This window comes from Wyeomyia smithii, chromosome 2, assembly GCF_029784165.1.
Source record: "Wyeomyia smithii strain HCP4-BCI-WySm-NY-G18 chromosome 2, ASM2978416v1, whole genome shotgun sequence".
NCBI lineage: Eukaryota > Metazoa > Arthropoda > Insecta > Diptera > Culicidae > Wyeomyia > Wyeomyia smithii.
In genome coordinates, this window is record NC_073695.1 from 258,565,436 (window position 1) to 258,590,857 (window position 25,422).

A 25,422-nucleotide genomic window follows, 5' to 3' on the forward strand; every position below is an offset into this window, starting at 1 on the left:
TTTTTGGTCTCGCAGAAACTCACAGGGCATATTTTTTTAGGACAAAATTATTTTCCACAACCTTACCAGAGACACTAGTTATGCCAGTCAAACAAACCTATTTAGCTGGAAAAATAATTTTAATCTCCAATTGGACACTGTGTGGGTAATTAAAATATTTTTATAATCGAAACAGTTGGTTTGATTGGCATAGTGGCTTTGGCAAAGTTGGAGATAATAATATTGTCCTTCCAAAAATAAACATGTTGTAAATTTTTTTTTAAATATAACTTATTTTTTGACTCCTTCATCGCTTCGATAATTTTTTTGTAATTTTTATACAAAAAAAAAAGATTTTTGAAAAATAAGCTTTAATTTTAATGTTTCGTTTACAATAAAAAAAATGAATTTTTTAGAGTTTTTTTTTCATCGGAAAGATAAAATTACTGTCTAAAACTTTTCCAGAGACGTCACACTGATCAAAAAACTTTTGGCTCTGCAAATATTTATAATCACAATAACCCTCCCAAAATAGCATTTTAAATAGCTTCTCAGTCTATAGAAACGTTTATGCAAAGTTTAGGCCAAATCTAAAATGACAAAAAATATTGAAACTGGGACATTTTTTGTGGAACTGCTCAGTTAAAAAGTAATTTTAAGTTATATTAAAAAATGTGCAAAAATATTGAAAACTTGAAAGTTTACAGAATAGTTAATTTAAATTCTGTTTTCCTCGAATTGATAAAGATGTCACTTAGTCTAGTCTGACTAAACTGTGTTAAAAAAAATTCAATAACACTGGTCGACAAAAGCGACAAAAAAGTTGCCCTCCAAAGGTTTTACAGCTTTTTAACCATTCCTGTGAATTTTGCTGCTTTTAGAGAATGCAGAAATGCATCAGAAGGCCGCCGAGGAATTGCTTATCGGATTCGTCGCTTTTACGTTTGCATAGGGCCCATCTCTCATGTTTTCCAGTTCGAGCTCTAGGACAAAACTTGGATTTTGAATGATGAAAGTGCTATGAAAGAAGGATTGATATTTTAAACATAGTTGCATTCAAACCAAAAGAATCAGTTCAGAAGTTTATTAAATTATTATTTACAAAGACATTTCGAGTTTGACCTTTATATCATTTGTATCTATCGAGGTGCTATTACCTGCAATATAATCTGTATAAATGAATGCATCAAGATTTTAGTTTTTAACATTTTTGATTTTCTCGTCATTATCGGTTTATCGATATCTGAATACCGTTACTCTTCGTACTTCGTTAGCGTGCGCTCCAACGTTACAAATCATTGTAATGCTATGTTTCAGAAACATTTATTTTATTTTTCGAAATTTCGCGAAATTTAGAGCCCAATTTCGTTTCGTATCGAGAACTCGAAATCCACCTTGATTTCGTTTCGACTAATTTGGCGAAACCGAAATTAAGGGTTAATTTCGTTTCGTTTCGTTTCGACACCAGAAAAGCCAGTTTCGCACACCCCTAGTGCACAGTTTGTTTCGAAATTCAACCAAATTTTTCAAACAAAATTCATCTCGCGAGGTTAACCACTTAAAAGTAGTGAAACGCAGCAAAGTTGTCCAAGATGACAAGAACTTTTTGGGGTTGGAATACAGATTTGTACGGAATTCAGCTGCTGAATATTACGAATTGATTTTATTCCGTAAATCCAATCACCTAGGAAGCTGTGGTCTTCAGAAAAGATGTTCGAAAGGGACTGTTTGTTGGCTATAAATTTAGTTCGGATTTCTGCCACAAAGTGGTACTAGTGTGCCTGAAGTTGTCAGTATTTTTTACTGACTTGATCTCGTGAATTCAACTGTTTACAAACCTACGGTCTTTAGCAAAATTATTTGGAGCACTTGACCCTCGTTTGGTTTATGGTCTTTATGGTTTATGGACAGTAGGGAATATTTTTACAACCTATTTGAGAATTATCACTCAAAACTCAGTAAATTAAATTGAAAACGTCTAGAGCCTTCTCAACTACACCCAGCCATAAGCGGTTTTCTGTCAGAATTTAAAATAATAAAATAAAATTATTCCACTGGTGACTCGGGTTGAATTAAGTCCTGTATTTCTACACTCAAAGTCCAGCGGCCCTGTCCAATCGATTCAGCGGATAATTTTCTTCAATAATACCATATGACTACCGCATCTGTTGCCAGGCTGAGATATTCAACTAATTCTCGATTTTGTCAATTTCACCCTGCTAAGCATTGGTTTGTGTATGCTAATTCTGGAGAATTGCTTTCATTTGAGCAGGATGCAACATGTAACATGTATTAGAAATGTCCAAAAATAAGACCGCGTTCTATGTCATGGATAACGACGATCCTCAAGTGTTTCTTCTTATCATCATAACTATAGTAAGATGAGATCGAAATACGAAGAATTGCGTATAGACTACCACCACAGTTCTGCACTGCAACTGCCAACCATCCAGAAGCTCTTGACCTTCTGAACAATTTTGCTGAAAACCGCAACCTTCTAGGAGATGGGAACCGTGAGTTTACGTTAAGGTCACGATGCGACAAAGTTTGTGCCCACTTGCGCCATGCAGCGATGGAATTCCGCAATGAACTGTCCATCGCACTGAAGCCTCCATACAAGTTTGCACAAGACGACTACTGGATTAGGCTTGTCCAGCGTACGGCCCGCGAGCCACATCCGGCCCTCTGCTCCATTCCACGCGGTCTGCGTTAAGTTTTGAAACACGTTTGACATCTGGCCCACGTTTTGATGTTGTGTGAGTATTCGGATTGGAATTTATTGTTATGAATAAAACCTTTGTATAAGTATAAATTACACGAGTAAAGACATCCTCGTTTTAGTGTGTTGAACTTTCAAACCGTTTCGAAATTTCCGGAACAAAAATGGCATCACTGCTGATATTAGGTGTAGCAGTATGTTCGTTTCTGATGTTTACACTCACATAATTGCACTTGTTGCCGATTTTTGGAAAGAACTCCTTAACTCCTTGACTAATGATTAAACATGTGGTTCAAAAGTTTGATTTCTGGCCTCTGGGTATAACGCTTCCGCAATACTTAAATGAATGATATTTGGTTACTTTAAGCTGTTTTCCAGAAACTGAAAGTCGGCATCTTCGCCATCGAGATACAATCAAAAAACCATTTTGGCCCTAAAATATTTGTAATCAACAATACCTTCACAGAAAAGTATTTTAAATAGCTTCTCAAAAATAAGTAGTGTTTCAAAAACTTAAACCAATAGCACAAAATGGCATCTTTTGCCTATAGAAACGTCTGTGCAAAAAAAAGTTTCAGCAAAAACAAAATTGACAGTTTAAAAAAACCTAAATTAATCCACCTAGCGGTCAGACCCAGCCTTTCTCATTCAATTTTTTATTTGTAAAAACAGATTTACATGAACGCTTCAATCCAATAAATGTATATTCACTCTTTAGGTTCTAAAATATTGATGTTGTAATCTATACATATAAAAATGCAGTCCGGTCTGTCTGTCTGTCTGATCCATACAGGCTCGTAAACTACCGAACCGATCGACGTGAAAATTTGTATGTAGGGGTTTAAAGGTTCCTATGATGGTTTGAGACCCCTCCCTCTTCTGGAAGGGAGGGGTCCCATAAAAATGAAACACAAATTTCGCACAGTTCAAGAACCAATCAAGAAAATACAACCAAATTTGGTATGTGAATGTTTTTAGAGATAACAAATTTGTCCATAATGGTTCGACGCCCCTCCCTCTTCTGGAAGTACATGTTTCTTTACAAATTTCTGCACATCTCGCGAACTAATCAACAAAATGGAACCATATTGGCAGGTGAATGTTTTTAGTGGTAACAAATATGTTCCATAATCGACCTCAGACAACATTTTGGATTGTAAGATGGCAACTTCCGGTTTCTGGATGCCAAAAATGGCCGATTTCCACCCAATATAATAATATCCGGATCTAGAATAATACACAGGAGCTAAAATCGACCACAGATAGCATTTTAAATTCTAAGATGGCGACTTCCGGTTTCTGAAAACAGCTGAAAATGACCAAATACCACCCAATATGAGTTTTTCTTTAACCAGTATGCCGTTCAAAATCCAGAAATTGTCTCCAAATGCCATTATGAAATCCAAAATGGCGACTTCCGGTGTCGGAAAAACAGCGCAAACGACCAAATACCACCCAATATGGGTATTTCCGGAACCGTAATGATGCACTGGAGCCACAAATCGACTTCAGACAATATTTTGAATTGTAAGATGGCAACTTCCGGTTTCTGGAAAACAGCCTGAAATGGACGATTCCCATTAAATATGAGTATTTCTGGAACCAGAAAGATGCACAGAAGCTAAAAATTGATCACAGACACAGTCTTGAATTTCAAGATGGCGACTTCCGGTGTCTGGCAAACAGCCGGAAATGACCAAATACCATTCAATATGAATGTTTTCGGAGCCAGAATTACGCCCAGATGACAGAAATTGATTTCACAGGCAATTTTAAAGTCCAAAATGACGACTTTCGGCTTCTGAAAAACAGTCCAAAGTGACCAAATATCACCCAATATGAGTTTTTCTTTAACCAGTATCCTAAATACCATTTTGAAATACAAGATGGCGACTACCGGTTTGTGAAAAACAGCCTAAAATACTATCCAATATGAGTATCTCTGGAACCAGAATGATGCAAGGAGCTAACAATTGTCCTCAGGCACCATTTTGAATTGCTAAATGGCAACTTCTAGGCAACAGTGGGAAATGACCGAATAATACTCAATATGGATATTTCCGTAAACGTGATGATGCATAGGAACCAAACATTGACCCTGGACACCATTTTGAATTTAAAGACGACCACTTTAATTTTTGGAAAACAACCTAAATAACTAAAAACCTCCCAATATGGGTATTTACGGTGTCAGATTGATGCCAGAAAATCAGCTGAAAATGACCGAATACCACCCAATATGAATATATTCAGAATTAAGGCGATGTACACAAGCCAACAGTCGAGGATGTTGTCATTTCGATTAAAACCAATCATTTCAAACGAGTTGTTATTTGACTTTGATCATATCCTATGCCCGATTGGTTAAGCATTTGCAGACTTTAAACACATCGCAAGGAATCAATGAATTTGAAACGTTCAAATAGTACGATACCACACTTAAATTATGTTAAGGCCACATATATCGATCAAAGCAGGTATAGTTTTAAATAGTCTTTGAATTTCTTATCTTTCCATAACTTTTGAGCCACATATCAAATTGTTATGAAGTTTGTTATTTGTGAGTTTGAGAGATGACTCGTTCGTATGACACTAGTAATGTTCAAATGAGTCATGTACTCTTTGAGATAATAAACTTTCGTTGTATTGTTAACAAATTAATACATAACAGTTGCTTAAGTTCGATTATAATCAAATGAAATGGGAACGTATAGGGCAGCCAAGCTTTGAAACCACGTGTTCAATCATAATTCATCAGTTAACCCTTAACTAGCCCGCTCATCTATATCAGTATTGATCAAATCGGTTGTGTAGTTTCTGAGATAATGAAGTTTCGTGTTTTTCACAAGTCGGTACATTACAGATGAAGTTACTGTTCGATTACAGTTAAATTCAATAGACATTCATTTGACACTAATTTTGTGGCAATCGGGTTAGCCATCTCTGAGAAAAGTGAGTGAGTCCAAGTAGTCATCGGAATATGTTCCTTTGCATAGATGGGTTTCACATTTTTAAACATAACAGGCAAACTAATAGTCCGATTGCAAAACAAATCAATAGGGTCTTATGGGGTAACTAGACCTTCCATTTGACACAGATTTTATGAAAATCGGTTCAACCATCTCTGAGAAACATGAGTGAGATTAAACAGTCTTCAGAACGCTCATTTCAAGATGGCTTGACAAAGTATTTTTTTAAAATTCTTTTAGCACCAATATTTAGTGGTTAATTTGTGGTTTCGAAATCCAATTTGTGGTAATTTGTGGTTGAGTAATTTCTGAGAAATTTTCAAAAAACTGAGTCAAGCCATCTCTGAAAATGATTTCGCTTCAAATGAATCGGACAACGATGATATATACATCAATCGAAAGCTCTTAATTTGTGGTTCACGAAAATGTAGTTTTTGTAGGCATACTTCATATTAAAATAATTAAAAAACTATTATTTAAATTTTTGAAATTTTTTTTCCCTTTTGTTGCCAACACCGACCGTACGCGGCGTTGGATGAGCATAGTACTGGCACCTGCCTATGTTAGTGCTAGTGGGTTATCTAGAACATTCCGACAGTCGTTCATATATACGACATACAGTTGTCGCTGCCGTTGAAAGCTTTTTTGTTTTATTATTCAGGGGGTAGTTGTAGTAGCATATTCCTGAGACGAGAAAATATCGAATTTTAATTTTAGTCAGGACTCACACCTTTGGGCATTTACCATGCGTTTCAGCTGTTCCCTACCCATTCCCGACCTTCAGGCATCATTCCGGTTTCTAAAATACCCAACAGTCGAATACAGTTGCGTAGTTGGTAACCAAAATATTATATTTATCGAAACAAAAAATTGTTCTTTATTATTATCAGGCTGTAATTTGTTCCAAGAGTTAAAACGTATGTGCTAATAGATTTTAACATATAAGAGATTTTGTATGAGAAAGACCGGATCACATCCCTAGGTGTATTAATTTAGGTTTTTTTTTCAAACAATCGGTAAACGGCAAAACTACATTTCCGGAAATGATTCGACCGAAGATCGAGAAAATTACGCTCGCATGTCTACGTAAAACTTCACTTATTTTGAGGAAATTTACGTAAAACACACGGAGGCTTGTCAACTACAAATATCTGCTAATTGATCAACATTTGCATTTCGCAGCAAATCTGCACATATAGTATCCCTGCTGTTTACATACTGTTTCACCTAGAAATACTCAGAGGAAGAGATTCGCGGTAAAAAAAATCGCCAATTCGGCAACTGGGTTTCATATGTCAGAGGTGCCAGATCTCTTCTCAAAGCGCAATGTTGACTAACATTCGACTTGTATAATCGGTGGTGACGGTGAAAGTCCTTAAGAATAGTGAAGTGCTTCGCAAAAACAATGTAAACAATGTTCAAAAAATTAAATAATTGTTTTTCAATTATTATATTATGAAGTATGCCTACAAAAACTACATTTTCGTGAACCACAAATTAAGAGCTTTCGATTGATGTATATATCATCGTTGTTTGATTCATTTGAAGCGAAATCATTTTCATAGATGGCTTGACTCAGTTTTCTGAAAATTTCTCAGAAATTACTCAACCACAAATTACCACAAATTGGATTTCGAAACCACAAATTAACCACTAAATATTGGTGCTAAAAGAATTAAAAAAAAAAAACTTTGTCAGGCCATCTTGAAGTGAGCCTTCAGAACACGTTTCTTTTCATAACTTTTGAACAACATGTTCAATCTTTATAAAATTCAAAACTTAAGGGTTTTCCAGGTAGCCCGTTCTTTTGAGACCAATTTTGTTCAAATCGGTTGTGTAGTTTTCGAGATAATGATGTTTTGATGATTTTTACTATTTGATACAAAACCTCGAAACTAAAAATCCGATTACAATGAAATTTAATAGGGTCTTATGGGACAACAAGACCTTTCATTTGCAATTAATTTCATGAAAATCGGTCCAGCCATCTCTGAGAAAAGTGAGTGAGAATAAAAATCTGCACATACACACACACACACTCATACACACACACATACAGAAAATGCTCAGCTCGTCGAGCTGAGTCGAGTGATATATGCCATTCGGCCCTTTGGAGCACTTTTATATTTTCGGTTTTGCAAGTGATTGCTCTACCTTTCTAGGAGAAAGGCAAAAATATTAAAACTGGGACATTTTTTGTGGAACTGCCCAGGAGTGTATATAAACATAATGTGCCCCAAAGCAAAAGCCGAGTTTTATAACATCAGTTTATCGCGAGAGGGTTGAAGTTCTAGGTGATAGTCTGAAAATAACATTGCGCGTAAGAGCAAGAGATCCGTTGCTCTACATTTTTCACGCTAGCAATCGATGAAAGCACCGACGTGAGAGATACAGCTCGGAACGACGAACGGAAGCAGTTATGATCTAACAATATCGCACGCTTAGCCTTGGGGTTAGTAGCGGTCTCGATCAACTAGATTAGTTCAGAGAATTCGTTATCGATCTTGTTTTTGGCACATTTTGCATGTGTAGGATAAGTACAACGTGCCCCAGTGCTGAGTCGAGAAAATTTTCAGCTCGTAAAGATCCTCGACTCGATCAGGAATCGAACCCGATATCACAACCGTGTGGGAGAGCAAACCAACTGGTATCGCTAACCACAGAGCCACGGGGACCACTGCAGTTATGATCTACATGCAGTATTGCGAACTCTTTCTCTCTTTTGCAAATATAAGTGGTTTAACATCTGACGGCATTTTTTAAAATTAACTGTCAATTTTTCGTTTTTTTGCCGAATGAAAAAAATGCAAACTAGTTCAGGAAATTTTCGATACCGAAAAAAACATTTTTTTTATGCCGAATGTCTTAGAAATGCAGAACACGTCAAGATCTGGTGTTCTCACTCCACGGAGATGATTTTTGTCACCTCACTTGAGGTGGAATCGGGAATAGGTCTAAAAAAGTGAAGTGAGCGTGAGAGTGAAATATATTTTACCGTGAAGTGACTCCCGTAATAAGCACCACTATTATTTTTGCGTTTCACGAGTGATGTATGCTGATGAATAACGAAAAGTACGCGAAGCTTGATTTTGGCCAGCTCACATGCCTGAAATTTCACAAGGCCACTACCAGATGAGATGTCCCCAGCAAATTTATGTTGGTTTTCGCTGATAAATTTGTCAGCAATTTCTTTATTTTTGGCTGTAGACAGAAAACCAAGGTTTTCATCACAGGCAATACAATGAACATGAGTATGTATAGGGAAGAGTGCCACCAGAAACATTTCCTTCTGTTTGTTAGGGCTCACCCTTCCAGCTGGTCTTGAGGTACGATGCTGGCCTAACAAGCCAGTCGCCGTAGGTTCGAGTTTCGGCTCAGGAGAAACTGTAAGCGTCAGTAGGATCGTAGAGCTAGCCCCGCAATTGTTCTGTACACTAAAATAGTTGACTGCGAAGTCTATGTATATAAACAGAAGGTCGAGTTCCGAATTGGTGGAATGTAGCCCCAAGGCTTTGCTTGTTAAGGTCACAAACGTGAAGTTTTAGCTAGATTTGGCAAGCTGCCATTACAGTCCGGAAGTGTTTCAGTGGCACCGCAACAGTGGATTTGATCATCCCAGCTACAAAATTCATCAAAACTGTAAAGGAATACTTGTTCTGATGTCTGCAATTTGAAACACAAGCAAATCATTATGAAAAAATTGTTTTAGCACAGTGTAGGATAATTAAAAAAGTAGGAGGGTGGTATCTAAGACACGACCGCAAAGTTGACGTAGGACTACGATAGTTTTATATTTCATTCTGAGACTACATGCTATATTTGATTTGAGCACGTTTTACTTTGGACACGGTTCGATTTTGGCACACATGTGCCAAAAACGAGCGATTATGTTTAATCATATTTTTTAAGTTAACTGTTTTTTTTTATCAATTTAATCTTTCAACAGAAACGTATTTTGATTCTCAGTACGAAAAACCATATTATGTCTCTAATTACTCGGGTGGTCAGATAAAGTATCCAGGTCGTCATAGGCCACATGCGGACTTGTCCCCGTTGAGTTCCGGTTACTCCCAAATTATTGAGCTTAAATTCATGAAGCAAAACCTCTAACGACTTGGAACTAAAACTAGTTCAATAATAGCCATATCTTCTGTTAAGGTCGTCATAGGCCACTTAAAAAGTGAAAAAAGTCAACGAAAGAGATCCGTTTATTTTTTACACAAATTCAATTAAGTACGATTTAGTAGAAAGTAAACTATCTTCTATATTTAATTGTCTTGTAAAAGATGTCTCACTCACCGATTCTAAAGCAGCATCTTGTTAGCTTTGCCTGTCTATACCTCACAACTGCCAAGCAAAGATGTCACATATAATATAATTTCCTGTATTTACAAGTTCGCGGGAGAAGTAACGATAAAAAATTACAGTTTCTAGTCGAAAATATCACAATTTAAACATTTTATCAGTAAACAGAACCAGATTTTTTTTCAGTTTCAAGATATATAAAAAAACTGCGAAAATTCTGTTATTTTCAAAAAGAAACCGGGATAGAATGATAAACAATATTAGCCTCAGCAATTGAAGTTTGGATAGTGTTGTTCAATTACAAGTAAGGTTATGGAAGGTAATATTTTCTTGCAGATGCTGAAGCAAAAAAAATGATTTGAAGAATACAAATATAATTGTGGAAACCCCAATAGCAAGATGAAACGAATTTGGTTTTTCTCTATACCGCAACCGCAAGATGAATTTAATTCGTTTAGCTAGAAAAATATAATCATCAGTACAGCTCGTTAAACTGCCTATCCAAAGATTTGTACTGCTGAGCATTTTGGTTTTCTATTGTCTGTTTAACAACCTATATTAAATTATTCAAATAAATCTGAGAAAAATAGAGTGTATAACGAATTTTACCTGTACAATGCACCAAATTTATATACCCTGCTATCTACCTCTACTGTTACGTACAGATTTTTGTTGTCTCCGGTGGTGCAGCGTAATGTGCGGCACCTTCTGAAATTTGCTTCTGTACGAAACAAAAAGAAGAAGACAATTTAAGTGCAATTCGATCCCAACACGATACCTACGCGTTAGTCTTACTGCACTGATAGACGAGGAGTGAAAAGTGCTCTATTCATACATGGCTCGGTGCAGTACTGTTGCCTGTGCCAGTATGTTTTCCTTCAAGACATCAGTTTTAATAACATTCTAACAGCAGATCGTTAAACTGTCTGATAAAGAAGGTGGTAACGAACTCCCCGAAAAAGCTTCACCTCCGAGACATCAAAATAGTCTAGGCTCAGGGAAGCCAGCATCAGTTGACCTATTGGGATGGGGAGATTCTGTCAATTTTTTTTTGCCGTGATACAGAAAATATTGCAGCAGGCAGTTGGTGTCTACTCATGAAGTCTGTGCTAGGCATGCTCGCCAATGATTGGTATATTGTTCGTGAAAATTCGACCTTGAAACTTTTATTCAATTTTCACTGATAGGCATTGAAGTGATAATGATAACTAAAGCATCAAAAAATTGTCCATCATTTTATCAATCCAACAACATATTGACTATTGTGATCCATCATGTGGTTTCACCAGTATTACCATTTGAAATCTTTCATTCCGACGTCATACTTTGGCTTTAGTTTCCGCAGAATGTATCCCGAGATAGTGCGGTAAGACGTAGTCCTACGTCAAAAAAAAATAAAGTGTGAAACGTTTTCAAAATGAAATAACAGTTCTGTTCCGAAAGCGAATATTAGTTGTTAATTATCATTTGCTACTCTAAATATAGACTCACCGTCGCTTTCACAAATGCACAGTTTAGAATCTTGAAACCCATTCTAAGCAGAAGCTCCAACTATCTTTAAAAGATTGCGAGCTAACCCGTTGTTAGTAGCTATTTTATGAAGATATTCAAAGCAAGAATTCCCACCGTCTGACAACAGCAAGCACCCAGTCAGAGTGACGCAAATGGCTTAATTGTATAGAATATATGCTCTACACACTAAGAAATTTATAAGAGAGTAGATACGGTTAGCTACTCAACAGTATTTACCTAGCGGCGGTGGAATCTCGCGCCCCAAATGCTGACTTTATAGCTTGCGACAGCAATTATCGCCATTCTGATGATAATAAAAAAACGCAAAGTCATATGTTACCTTCTCTTTTATCTGTTCCCATCAGCACTAGGTTGTAAAAATTCAACCAAATGTTTTCGCGTACTTTGTCGAATACAAAATTTCATTATTCTTTCAAAGCTACCCACAGCGAACTACATAATACTCGTAATTAAATATGCGTAATTTTAGTCGACATTTCCATGCGGTACCTTGACCCGGAACCCAGTTAATATTGGCGTCGCCTCGAGCTGCTTTCAGTTCAGCTGATGGTATCGACATTTGAATGCAGATTGTTTACAAGCGGAACACGATTCGAGATATTTTATTATGATTGCCCGTGCTGTTGGAATCAAACAATGGAATCAAACAATGATCGCGTCATTAGCGGTTCACAGCTATCGCGGCGGACTTTAACTGATTATAGCAGTCGCGTCGCGGGAGACGCCTTCTCACGAACAACAGGCTGTCGCTTCCACTGTTAGGTTTCCATAAAGTTAGAAGATGATGTCATGGAAGTACTATTCAACTTCAGCCTATCCAACATAATTCGAATCGTTCGAAAACAAGTGTATTGATTCTAACTGGGAGGTTAGTATACATAATATGTCGGTACTTACTTGACATTCCAGTTATTGTCGCAGCGACTCATCTCGCCTTGGTCGCAATGTCGTTCGCGGTTGATGCAGCTGGTTGATGCGACCAAGGATGCGACGTATATGGGTGTATGTTAATTCCTGGCGTACTGCCGTTTAGCAGACGCTCGGAAAGTTCTATATTTAACGACCTTCCACGCGTTCACGGAAACACCGTCGCTTTCACAAATGCACTTTTTTCGCTGAGCTTTTCAAACTAACGCCCGTTCCGTTCCGAACCTGTTTAGAAGTGGAAAACCTTTTGATATTTTCACTGTCTGATTGGCACAACTTAGATAGCACAACCTAGTAATATTGCCGATTACTAGTGACTCTGTCGGGGCAAAAACCACAAAACCGCAAACGGGGTTATCTTATCGCTAGATTCAGACTAACTTTATTTCTTATCAAACACTTGATTCCGCATACGAACGTACACGGATAAGTGTAAGCTAACCCGCCGGAGTGGACACACTAGTGGGCTAGCACTGTACTGTGAAACCGTCTCCCAGTGCTGTGTGGCAAGAAGACCACCTTGAAACGCTCAAGTTCACTGACAACGGCGTCGTCACAGCGTCGTCGTTGTCGTAAAGCACGTCCTGTATACCACTCGAACCGCAAGAGCTACGGAATGAAATTGATCATCGCGCGTCGCTGTTCGTAGTTCCCTTAGCACGCTTTGAACGGATCGATGGTAGGGCTGCCAGCTAGAGTTCAGGTTAAGATTTATCAGTAACAAACACGCAAGGAAGTGGATGGATACCGATCGTAACATTCTAGAAGCGGATCATGAAAATGGATACTTCCGCAATAGTAATGTTATACCTTGTTTTATAAGCTTTAAATAAAGAAGAGCCACCTCGTCTTCATTTTTTCAAACAATGCATTTATGTTTAATTTATCGTTAGATTAACTAGCTAATGTAAAAGAAGCGATGCTAAGCGTTTGGAATCGATAAAATCTACCTGGACGCTAATAATAACTAAAAGAAATAATAATAGGAGAAGATAGTGCATCAAAATTTGTGACTAGGCGTTAACACTTCACATTGCTGGTGTTATCCCCATGCTAATTTTCAAACTCAAGCTAGGATTTGAGTCAGGACTACTTAAATGGATTGAATCTTATTTGACGAACAGGATATGCCCTTGAATGAGGATTACTCACGTGCACTTTCTGATAGACAGAAAAATATTGAAAATAAGAGAAAAAATCTTTTGATGCTCTTTGTAAACTCAATATTTTTGTTAATAGCGAATAAACCAGGGCAAGGGCATACTTTTTGTATGCCCTTTTAGAAGTTTTGAATTATTGTCTAATTTTTTCATTTATTTATTCATGATTTCACTTGTTGATCCAAGTCTGTTTATTTTACTATGTTAATCACACATCTCCTGTAAAATATTAGCGAATTCTCCTGAGCAACAGAGCTACACTCGCAGACTTGAGGTATTTTAATGAATTCATATCTAGTAGATTTTGCCTGTTTCGGGAAAGAATGAAACGTGTTTCCAGACATGTTTTTAAAACTAATAGGGGCACAAACTTAACTTACATTTGCACCTCATTTCTGAATCACGCGATGTGACAGTTCATAATCGTATGACCTGCTAAGCGCATCAGTGGCGCAAGCATAGAAAGCTCCCCCAAACAAACCGAAATTTCTAACACTTGTAGGGTGTGCAAAGAACGGGTGAATGAGTTTCGTGTCTGTTTTTAAATTATTTCGAGTTTTCTAGAGTAGGTTTCAGGTTCACATACAGAAGAGCATTACATTACTTTTGATACTTCCCTAACTAATATGAATTATCAGAACGATCTCTTTTTTACAAAAACCCTAATCTCAGTATTCGAGAGACGTAAAGATTGTGCTCTGCTGTATTCAATGGCAGCCCTCCTATCTGCTCTGCGTCATCGCTGCGATATTCCTGTTTAAAATTACGCTAGACAACTTCTCTTCTCTTCCGTCCGAAAAAGCACCCATCAAGCAAGCAGGCTTATCCGAACCGCATGCTGTCCCACAATCGGCTATGATCCATATGCACCCCATCCGCACCCGCATCCGCTCACTATTCAACACTTCCACAGAAATATTTTTGTTATTTTTGGCCACTACTCTCTCAACCGCACAGGTATTTTATATATTTTCTCGCCAATCTGTTCACGGCATCTCACTTTGTGAGTAGGTACCATTCCCTGTTTCCACAGTGACACTCAATAATTGCAATCGATGTAAACTTTCTACACACTTTTGGCAACAGCTAATTTTTATAACCAAATTTACTACCGCTATGTCGCGATCAATTAAAATTGATGAATTAATCATCCATTCATCGTAAACTCTTTTTCGATCCACTCGAGTGGTAGTGGTTAATAGTAAACAGTAAAACCAGCAAGCAAGCACACGAGCACCGGAGGCAGATAGATACCTTGACTTTAGCAAGCAGATTATTTTCGCGATTTGCTCGAAGGACACACAAACCGACGACCGCGATTCGAGCGACACAGTTTCTCCGACACGGCTAAAACTCTACTGCGCTGATCGTGCCCGTGCCGCGGACGTCAAGTTGACATTCTGTTTTGACAAAAAAAAAACCGCACACACAGTCGTTCTCTTTCCCTGCTGCTGTTGCTGCTCTCAGATGCGCGCCAGAAGCACACACGCGACGGGAGAATCTTCTTGGGAGAGGGATGCAAAAATGTAAACAAATGCATGCTCGCGCGTGCTTGCTGGGATGCTATAAAATAATAAAAGAGAAAGAGAGAGCTTTGAGAGCGGTACGGTTTTATAGTGTAATGTGCTTCCAATGGGTTTTCTTTATAGTATGAAACCGCGCCTATGCCCACTAAAACTAACGTTACTGGCGTTATGCTATGCTATGCACTTGTTTCCACGTTATTTTTAGACTTCGAAACGCGGTTGAAAGTGACATTCGGTTGTTTTATGGTCACTTGAAACTTGTGTCCTTTTGAGCCACTTCAAGATCCCTCAATAAGTTTTGGGCACCACATAAAAGGACCTGGTTCACGGAAGTTTCATTGAAACGTTAGTGGATACGAGGATTAGAGCTATCGTGTCAAGCTATTCCTGAAAGTCGCAGGTGTCTCATAAGCAGTTTTGATAAAAGTCATTTTCCCCAGCAAAATTCTTCGAAAATTACAGCCAATCATTTTCAATTTTTACTTCCAATGATCGCAGCACTCTTTCAGATACACTAGATTTTCGTCCTAGTAACGTGCTGTTATACTCGGATGAAATAGATCGCGCGCATCGTTCACGGTTACGGAATAAAATTTGACGACAAATCCAACCAAATGATCTTCACTTCAAAGCGAAAAAGAAAAACAAACAGGCCACTCAACCAAAATGAACCTCACCGAAACACTTTTTCACTGACACTGACCGATGCCTTGCTTGACAATCTTCGTTAACTGATAAACTGATTTTGCTGTCTTGCTTCCATCGCATGAAATATAATGAGGTGTTTTGACAGTTCACTTCCATGCAAAAAGCGGGAAGGGAGAACTCTGAAAGGATTGTAAAAAAATAACGTTTATGGATGCTTTTTTTCACTTTCACTCAAGAGTGTCAACAAATATCAACCCGGAGTCATAAGTGCTGACAGAGGTTGTTCTGGAAGCAACAGCTGAGAGGTCCAGTTTTTTATCGTCCGGAAGAAGACAACGACGAAGCTAAGGTGGGAAGGCTTGAAGGCGACGTACGCAAAGGAAGCGGTTACCATTCAGACTCTCATCCGGAAATAACAGGCGCGGCTACGCAAGAACAGCGTTGCCTTCCAGGCACACTAGACCCACTTCTAACGACTCTGGAAAATTTTACTGAGAAGGAGCAAAGTGTCGTGTTCTCCTCCGATTTCCGATGGATCTTGCATCATGCAAACTGCCGCTTCACTCTACAACGTTAACCGAAAGAATGATCTTAACTAGCAATGGGCAAGATCGATCCGATTTTTCCAAAATCGATTTTTTCGGGTCGATTTATCGATTTTTTGAATCGATTTCTATGCGCGCGATCTTCTACTGAATCGATTCTTTGGATGGCAAGATCGTTTTTTTTCGCCTGAAAAATAAATGTGTGCAAAACGGATTGAAGACAATAGTAATTGCATTTATTGTTGCTAACGTAATCTGCGGCCGAATTCCGAGAACACTCTTTTTTGAGAGAGAAGAAAGTTTCTTCATTGATAGTATAGAAATTTTTTTTCTTCTCTCCGAAGAAGTGTGTGCTCGGAACTCGGACACTGATCTGAAAAATGTGTCAACTTTTTACCGGGATGACCATAGTTGAAGAATGGCCTAAAGTTCAACAGACATGAAACCGAGAAAAACGCATTTCAAATGTTTTTGTTGGTTTAAACAATTATCTACGTCCATGACAACTTTTTTCATGAGTATGTCACCACCCCCACAAGGTTCCAGAATATCCAGCTTTCCACGAATGGCGGATAGGGCACGCTGTCCGTTTTGACGTTTTCTGTAGGTCGAGTTGAAAAAGAACAATCCGCAGCCAAATTAAGTCCCTCCAGTATTTTTAACGCAGTAACCATTTTTTTGCCTTTGTAAACGCGACATCAATAGACAAACCTGTATGAAATTTGGCTAATACACATGCGTTGTGAAATATATCAAGCGGCTCTGAACTGACTCATGAATCGCATTGATTCACGAGCGGTGACAGTTCGTGTTGTCTCGGTAAACTTCGGGTTCGCGCGAACCAAACAGTTCTGCTGCACCCAAAGAATCGTGGTTGTCTTTCGTGAGCCGTTCGTTCTTTCGCTCTTTTCTAAGAACCGGTTCATATGAACGGCTCGTGAGCTGTTCGCTTATCCCTAATTTCGGTAGAAAAGGCATACACCGAGAGAAAATAACTATTGAATTCCATAAGAACAACTTATGATTTTGCGCCACAAGGATCCCTTATGGAAGTTATAAGTTTTGCCTTATGAATTGGAGGGGAAAATTGATTTTCGACCACTAACAATTTTCATAAGTCATACTTATAAAATTTATTGGTCGTAGTATGCATGCTATAAGAATAGACATATCGAAATCATAGCTTGCAAATATGAATTTTATGAAGGGATTGATATGAATATCATTACTCTAATGTTATAAAACTCATAATTTTTGCCATGAACTTTATAACTGTTAGGTTATAAAATGTACACCTGTGCATGTTCTTTTTCTTTAGTTTTATTTATAAATATGGATACTCAATCTATGGTGAAAAAAATTGAACTTTTTTGAGTACCTCAATATGTTTTGATAAGAAAACAGCTTTTTACTCTAGTTCGTACTCATTTTTATTCACAAATATCACAAATATTAATATGAAGTACAAGTAAAAGTTTCAAAAACTGTTCATTTTGTCCTAAAAAGTATATCCTGCTATGTCATGGTGTTATAATGATAATAAAGTACTTCAAATTTTATTTCTCTTGATTCCTCTTGCTGAATGTCGTCAGCGTTGTCCTCTTCAACGAACACAATAGTTGATAGATGCTAAAATACATATATATGACATGAAGTAATTATAGGATTTGTAGATAGGTACTTACACTTTTTTCTACAATTTTTAACCCAGTTTCAGAATAATTCATTAACAGTTTCTTCATTAACAGTCAACAGTTTCTTCATTGAAAGACACTCGCTGCGCAAATTGCAGATTAGCGCTTCTGAAAAGCTTATAACTTGTATCTAACAAACTCGGCTCATCAAGAACGATGCAATACTGCTTCGCCATTTTGCAGGTTACATAAGATATGAGTATGAAATTTTCACGTTTATGAAAATCATAACTTACGCATATGAGATGCATATGACGTATAAATACAAATCGTAAGATAGACTTATAAAGATTATACACTTTGATGTGTAATGCATAAGTGTCTTATGAAAACGAAATTAAGCATGTTTATAAGTTGTAACTTATGAAATTCTTAAGTGTTTTTCTCTCAGTGTATGCGCTTCTTTTTCAACTATGAGTAGCGGGGTACTCGTTAACTAAAATATTGCAAAAGTTGAATTAAATGTTCGTGTATATGCCTTGCTGCATTCTGTTCTGCATGGTGTCGCGCTCGCCATTTTTGTTCATTTGAGTTTGTGCTGCGGATGTACCGATTTTTTTATGAATTGGGTTGTTCAGCTATATCAGTTTTTTCTATCATCTGAAAGATCGGAATTTAAGTAAAACATTATTTAAAAAAAATTCTATCATTGTCCTTCGCTTTTTAAATCACGATTTGAAACTGCTTGAAATTTGCTCGAAACCGCTACAATGACAGTTCGCCCATCTACCAACTGTCATTGTACCGATTTATTTTTGTTTTTTATTTAAAAACCGAAGGAAACTTTCGTTCATGAATCAAGTTCACAAACGTCTCGTGAAATGATCTATGGGATGAGCGACAACGAAAACTCTTAGTGGAAAAAACCGCCAAAGGCGACGCGGCAGAAGAAGATGGCAATAAACTAAAAAAGCCGTATCGTTGGTAGATGTTGTGAACGAATCAAAATCACCATAAATATAGCCAAAAAAGGTCGTAAAAAGCTTATACCAAACAAAAATCGATTTTTTGTTGAATCGATTTTCAGACTCGATTTTCTTATAAATCGGTTTTATTGGTTTTGATTAATCGATGCAGGAGAATCGATTTTTTTTCAAAGATCGCCCATTGCTAATCTTAACTTGTTGGTGCCTGCAAGGCGAACCGTTTTTCTTGCATACTCTCTCACCAAACATTAAACTCTCTCGCTCTACAAGTTCGCACACGTACAGTCTTTCGTTTTAGCAAATATATTAAATACCAATATAGTTCACTTTCGTGAAATTATGAAGACAAATTGAAAATGACAGAAGCGTTAGTCACCTTTTCGACCGCTAGGTGCGCCACTTCTGATTTTGTTCTACACGACATGCGAAATAGAGCAACTTTTGACAATAATGTTACCCTAATGGGTACACTGAAAAAAATTCACATTTTATTGTGAAGTGGACTCGGCCGAATATTTTATAATAATAAAGTTCGCCTATGCATAAGGCAATCCATGGGTGGTGTTCCACGGTTTGTACGTTTGTCGACCTCCGACAATATTTTGAGTTGTAAAATGGCGACTGCCGAAAATGACCAAATACCACCTAATATGGGTTTTTTTTAACTAGAATGACGCTCAGAGGCCAGAAATTGTCTCGAAATGCCAGTTTGAAATCCAAGATGGCGACTTCCGGTTTTTGAAAAATCAGACAAAATTTTGAATTGTAAGATGGCGACTTCCAGTGATTGGAAAAAAGAGGAAAATGACCAAATACCACCAATATGGATGTTTCTTTAACTAGAATGACGCTCAGAGGCCAGAAATTGTCTCTGAATACCATTTTGAAATCCAAGATGGCGACTTCCGGTTTCTGAGAAACAGCGAGATATGACCAAATACCATCCAATATGGGTATTTCCGAAATCGTGATGATGCACTGAAACCACAAATCGACCTCAGACAACAATTTGAGTAGTAAAATGGCGACTTTTGGTGACTGGAAAACTGCCGAAAATGACCCAAAAACAACCAAATATGGGTGTTTCTTTAACCAGAATGATGCTCAGAGGCCAGAAATTGTCTCCAAATGCCATTTTGAAATCCAATATGGCGACTTCCGGTTCCTAAACAACAGTGGCAAAAGACCAAATAACACTCATTATGGGTATTTCCGGAATTGTTATGATGCACTGAAGCTACGAATCGACCTCAGATAACATTATGAATTGTAAAATGACGACTTCCGGTAAATGGGAAACTGCTGAAAATAACCAAATAACACCCAATATGGGTATTTCTTCAACCGGCCGATTTCCATCCAATATGAGATGTTTCGATACCAGAATGATACACAGGAGCTAGAATCGACCACAGACAACATTTTGAATTCTAAGATGGTGACTTCCGGTTTCTGTAGAAGCCGAAAATGACTAAATAACACCTATCATTGGTGTTTCTTAAACCAGAATGACGCTCAGGGGCCAGAAATTGTCTCCAAAAAAAATAACCTAAAGGGACCAAATACCACCCAATATGAGTGTTTCTTTAACCAGAATGATGCATGGAGCTATAAATTGACCTCAGACACCATTTTGAATTGTAAGATGGCAACCTCTGGGAAACAGCCGAATACTACTGCATATGAATATTTCCGTAATCGAAATAATGTATAGAAGCCAAGCATTGACCCTGGACACCATAATGAATTCGAAGATGACCACTTGCAGTTTCTGGAAAACAACGAAAATAACTGAATACCACCTAACATGAGTGTTTTCGTAATAGAGGTGATGTACTAAAGGCAAAAGTCGAGGATGTTGTCATTCCGATAAAACTAATAATTTCAAACGATATAAACAAATCGCAAGAAATCAATGAATTTGGAATGTTGAAAATTATTGAATTAAACACAAAAATAGGCGGGACGAAGTTTGCCGGGTCAGCTAGTAAATACATAAATATGCTGGTTAAAGCAAAGCTGCAAGTGATGAATATGAAGATTAGAACTCGAGAGCAAAAAATTCGGAGGGATAAAAAAAACAAAAAATACTTTCAAAACGAAGAAAACTAAACATTAAATAATAGTTTTTGCATAACAGTTGTTATCACTAATTATGTTTGTTTTGTTGAATATCTTTTATATATAATATAATAAAGCTTTTAAACCAATTACAACATGATATGTATCCATACTTAAATTGTTAAATTGATAGAACATTCAAGTGTTATCTAAGCTAAAAGTTGCACAACAACCATATACGACTATTGACAACCATTGTGCGGTTTCTCCTTTTATCTTTTTCACGAGGTAATTGAAATATTCATTTAATTGTACACATCGTGGCCTGATTATTGAGCTTGAGCTTGACGGCCGCACATTTCGTAGTTGCTTCCCGTGATGGATCTGAGCTAGTGAAGTTACACAGGGAACCACGTATATAGCAACTTGGGATTAGTTTACCATTTACACGTCGTGGCCTGATTATTTGAATATTTCTTCTTCGTGCCTCGATAAGCTACATTTATTATTTTCAATATTCAACTCCCGGAACGGCGTTAGTTTTACATACAAAAAATATACGCACGAAATCTGCAACATATTTTTTTCTGTGAAAGTATGAAATTGAGTCAACTAAATCTAAAATTGAGTAAATTCAGTTTCGTGTGTGAGAATGTCACTTGCTCACAGAAATTCAACAACAATGCACAGTGATACAGTAAGGCAATGTAGGCGGACACGAGTTTTTCGATGCGATTTTGTGGTTTTAGAGTAAAATTTTTTTTTTCTTATATTTAGTCTATTTTTTATGTGCAAATGAAAATTAGGGTGGTCCTGAAATCGACTGAATGAAAAAACTAACTTTTTATTTGCATAAATAAATGTATACATTCATCGGCACAGTTGTAGATCAACTAATTTTAAGCAACTTTCGGTATCTCTTTACAATATTTATACAATATTTGTTCTATCAAATGATACCAAAAAATATTATTTATGTTTGCCCTAAACGGAGACATCAATATATCAAAAGGGCCTATTTTTAAAATAGAAATAGTGAAAACTCTTCATCTGTATAATATATCGACAATGTTTTTTCGTCAAAATTGGCGTATTTTTGAATAAAGTTACCGAAGAAAACTTTGTTTTTAAATTTGAATTGAAGAAATAGAGCGAAAAGACTGTTTTTGGAAACCAAATTTCATGTCTACAAAAAAGTTTTTTTACAAAGTTACTTAGAATTAGTTGGTCTACAAGTTTGCCAAAGAATGTTTTATTTCGTTGATTTTAGGACCACCCTAATTTTCATTCGCACATGAATAGAGGACTATTTATAAGAAACAACTTTTTACAAAAACTATGGCTTTAAACCGCAAACCAAAACCGCAACGAAAAGCCTATGTCCGCCTAAATTGCCTTACTGTACCACTGTGCAATGAGTTTAGTTACCTTTTTCACCACAAGAGGGGGTGTTGCCTGTCTGTCTTCACTGGAATATATGGGAAATTCGAGAGTGAACTATATTGTTATTTTAAGATATTTGGTTTTAGCCATTCGAAACACGCCATACTCACACTAACACATGCTCTTTTAGACTATACAAACTCATGACACACACACATGATTACACACGAAGCAGGCCATCTCAATTATCTCTCGGATTTGCTCTCAACGAATTTAAATGAAGCATTCAGTCGGTTATTTTTCGACAAATGATTCAAAAGCATGCCTATGTCGGCTAAATTGAATGTCGAATCGAAATATGAGATCAAGACTAACATTTAAATTGGCCGCATTTCCAATGTTGTTATTAATTCAATGTTATCCCAATTACTTCCCCATCACTCTCTACTAGGGTGGGTCGATTTAAAAATCGCTCAGGCACATATGATTTTCGGATTTTAGGGATCAAAATAAGATACTTTTCTCAAGAAACCATACCTCTAAAATGAATTCTGATGTCCCTTGTACTAACGTGTAGGTACCCAAAAGGTCAAATTTCAAAAAATTCTGTTTTGACCCATTTAGAGTGACCCAATCGAGTCCAAATGTATGACCGACCCCCACTCACTTTGGAGGGCTGACCCACCCATGCTAGTGTTACCCCCCTGGGTCCCCCATACAAAAATATCAAAAAATATCAAAAAATCACCATTTTTGGCACTTTATATGACAAAAATCAGTGAAATGGCTATTATTTTTCCGCACAAATGAAGTTTCTAGGAAAAAAATGTTTTTTTTTTGTTTTTGGATTTTTGTTTTCTCTTTAAAAATTTATTCGATCAGAACATAGGAAAGAAACTAAAAAAATATTGTTTGAAGTCTTTTTTGGTTTCAACACTGGGCAATTTCGCCCGGCTCTCTAATGTCGCCTCCATAACAGCCTCTACATTTTCCGATATTACTCGTTTGGAAACGCTAGCTAGCAGTTGAACGTGTTGTTCCGTTCCTTGTATATGTAATGGAATATGCGGATCAGTAAATGGTGAATCATCTTCATTTAAATATGCTATCAATGTTTCATACGGAATGATTCGCGTGAATGGTGGCTCAAATACGTTATTTTTATCAGTCAAATCGATCATTTTCGTGTAATCGAAGCAATGGAAGTTTATATCTGGTTTTTTATATTCTCTAAGTTCCGATGGGTCTTCAACATTGTCTCGATATCGTAAAATTTTCTTGATAGCAGAGTCGCGCACCTCTTTCCTATCATCAAACAACATTGATAGCAAGATATTTTCCGAATGTGCAAAATATGGATTATTTTTGATTACATGATTGACAACAGTGCGTAAATTTGGCTCCAGAAATTGTGCCCAAGTAATGTACTTGAAAAATAATACACTACCGTACACGACAGAGCTGTAATACTTGATATTAAAATACATTGGCACATAAACCTTAATTATAAATTCAATCAGAATTCTTAAATTTTTAGGTGGTTTTTTTCATTGTCACATATAATCGTAATAATCTAGCGGCCTTGGTGAGCCAGCGAGAATGTACAATTTTCCCTGGTTTTATGTTAGCCAGATCCACCAAAATATTTTTCTGGCAGCCCCTTTTTGCTCAAGTTCCAGTTGACTTCAACGGAGTGTTGTTATTGTCAGAGTGAAAAGATAGTTATTGTATTTAAATTTAAAACAAGTTCGTTTGATAAAGTTTGATAGAGATAGATAAAATGAAGTGCGTTCTATGTAATAACAAAAAACAGTAAGGAATGTGAGTTTTTTTCGGTTCCCGGAGAATCCGATTGTGAGGAAACAGTGGATGGATTTTTGTTGCCTCCCAGCAGACTTTTTCATTGACGAAAACACCCGACTTTGCAGTGTTCGTTTGGTCTTTCTGGTTTCAGACTCTGCGTCACTCTATTTATTCACTCTGGTTCTACAGTGTGCGTGGGAACAGTGGAAACGGAGCGTCCGTGCGTGGTAGCCGTTGTGGTAGCATACCAGCGGTGCTCGCCTGACTGGTCGAAATAAAAATATTACATATGATGTAACAGAGTGATATACGATTTTATGTTCAAAAGGACGCCAACTGCAAACGCCATCTGCAATGAGAATGGCTCAGAAATATGTGTAATTGTGTATGTATGCGCTGAAGACTCAGGACCGAATCCCATGCGAAGCAGGAGAAAACAAAAATCCAAAAACAAAAAAAAAAACATTTTTTTCCTAGAAACTTCATTTGTGCGGAAAAATAATAGCCATTTCACTGATTTTTTTCATGTAAAGTGCCAAAAATGGTGATTTTTTGATATTTTTTGATATTTTTGTATGGGGGACCCAGGGGGGTAACACTAGCATGGGTGGGTCGGCCCTCCAAAGTTAGTGGGGGTCGGTCATACATTTGGACTCGATTGGGTCACTCTAAATGGGTCAAAACAGGATTTTTTGAAATTTGACCTTTTGGGTACCTACACGTTAGTACAAGGGACATCAGAATTCATTTTAGAGGTATGGTTTTTTGAGCAAAGTATCTTATTTTGATCCCTAGAATCCGAAATTCATATGTGCCTAAGCGATTTTTTGATCCCCTACAAATCGAACCGCCCTACTCTCTACACAAACGTAGAAATTTGTCAAGCAAAGGCTATTGGCACAAATCCTGTCGCTTTGAAATTAAAAAGAAAAACCTGCGGTTTTTTTCAGAGCATAAGCAGAAAAAACAGCCGAAATTCAACGGTAAAGGTCATGGCTGAGGTAAACGGGGACAATTCAAGGTTTTTATCAGCAAAAAAGCGAACCGAGTGGAAGAAACTTGAAAAAAATATTTTCAAGCTGAATTCGGGCTTTAAGGACCATTTAAGGATTATCTGGCATCTTTTTCTTGCATTGTAAATCGCAATATCGCTTCTCTATTCCTACGTAGATTTTTATTTATACCGTTGAGTAAAGAAATTCGCTATTAGTGAGCGACAAGTTCGCTTTCGCATCCTTGCGTAA

At 37.2% G+C, this 25,422-nt stretch overlaps 1 protein-coding gene across 6 annotated transcripts in view; it reads right to left on the bottom strand.

Annotated features, from left to right (window-relative positions):
• LOC129722771 (phosphatidylinositol 4,5-bisphosphate 5-phosphatase A-like) overlaps positions 1-15,003 on the bottom strand; it is a 65,933-nt gene extending 50,930 nt beyond the window's left edge. Inside the window, exons 1-2 of one of the 6 annotated variants that reach the window (XM_055676500.1) lie at positions 14,847-15,003; positions 12,403-12,657 (exon numbers count right to left, since the gene is read on the bottom strand). In XM_055676500.1, coding sequence (XP_055532475.1) covers positions 12,403-12,434 — 32 coding nt within the window. In that variant the 5' untranslated portion in view covers positions 12,435-12,657; positions 14,847-15,003. Of the gene's footprint in view, positions 1-12,402; positions 12,771-14,846 lie in introns of those variants that run through there. The other 5 variants (XM_055676498.1, XM_055676502.1, XM_055676501.1 and 2 more) reach the window with 5 other exon arrangements.
• Positions 15,004-25,422: the final 10,419 nt, after the last annotated feature.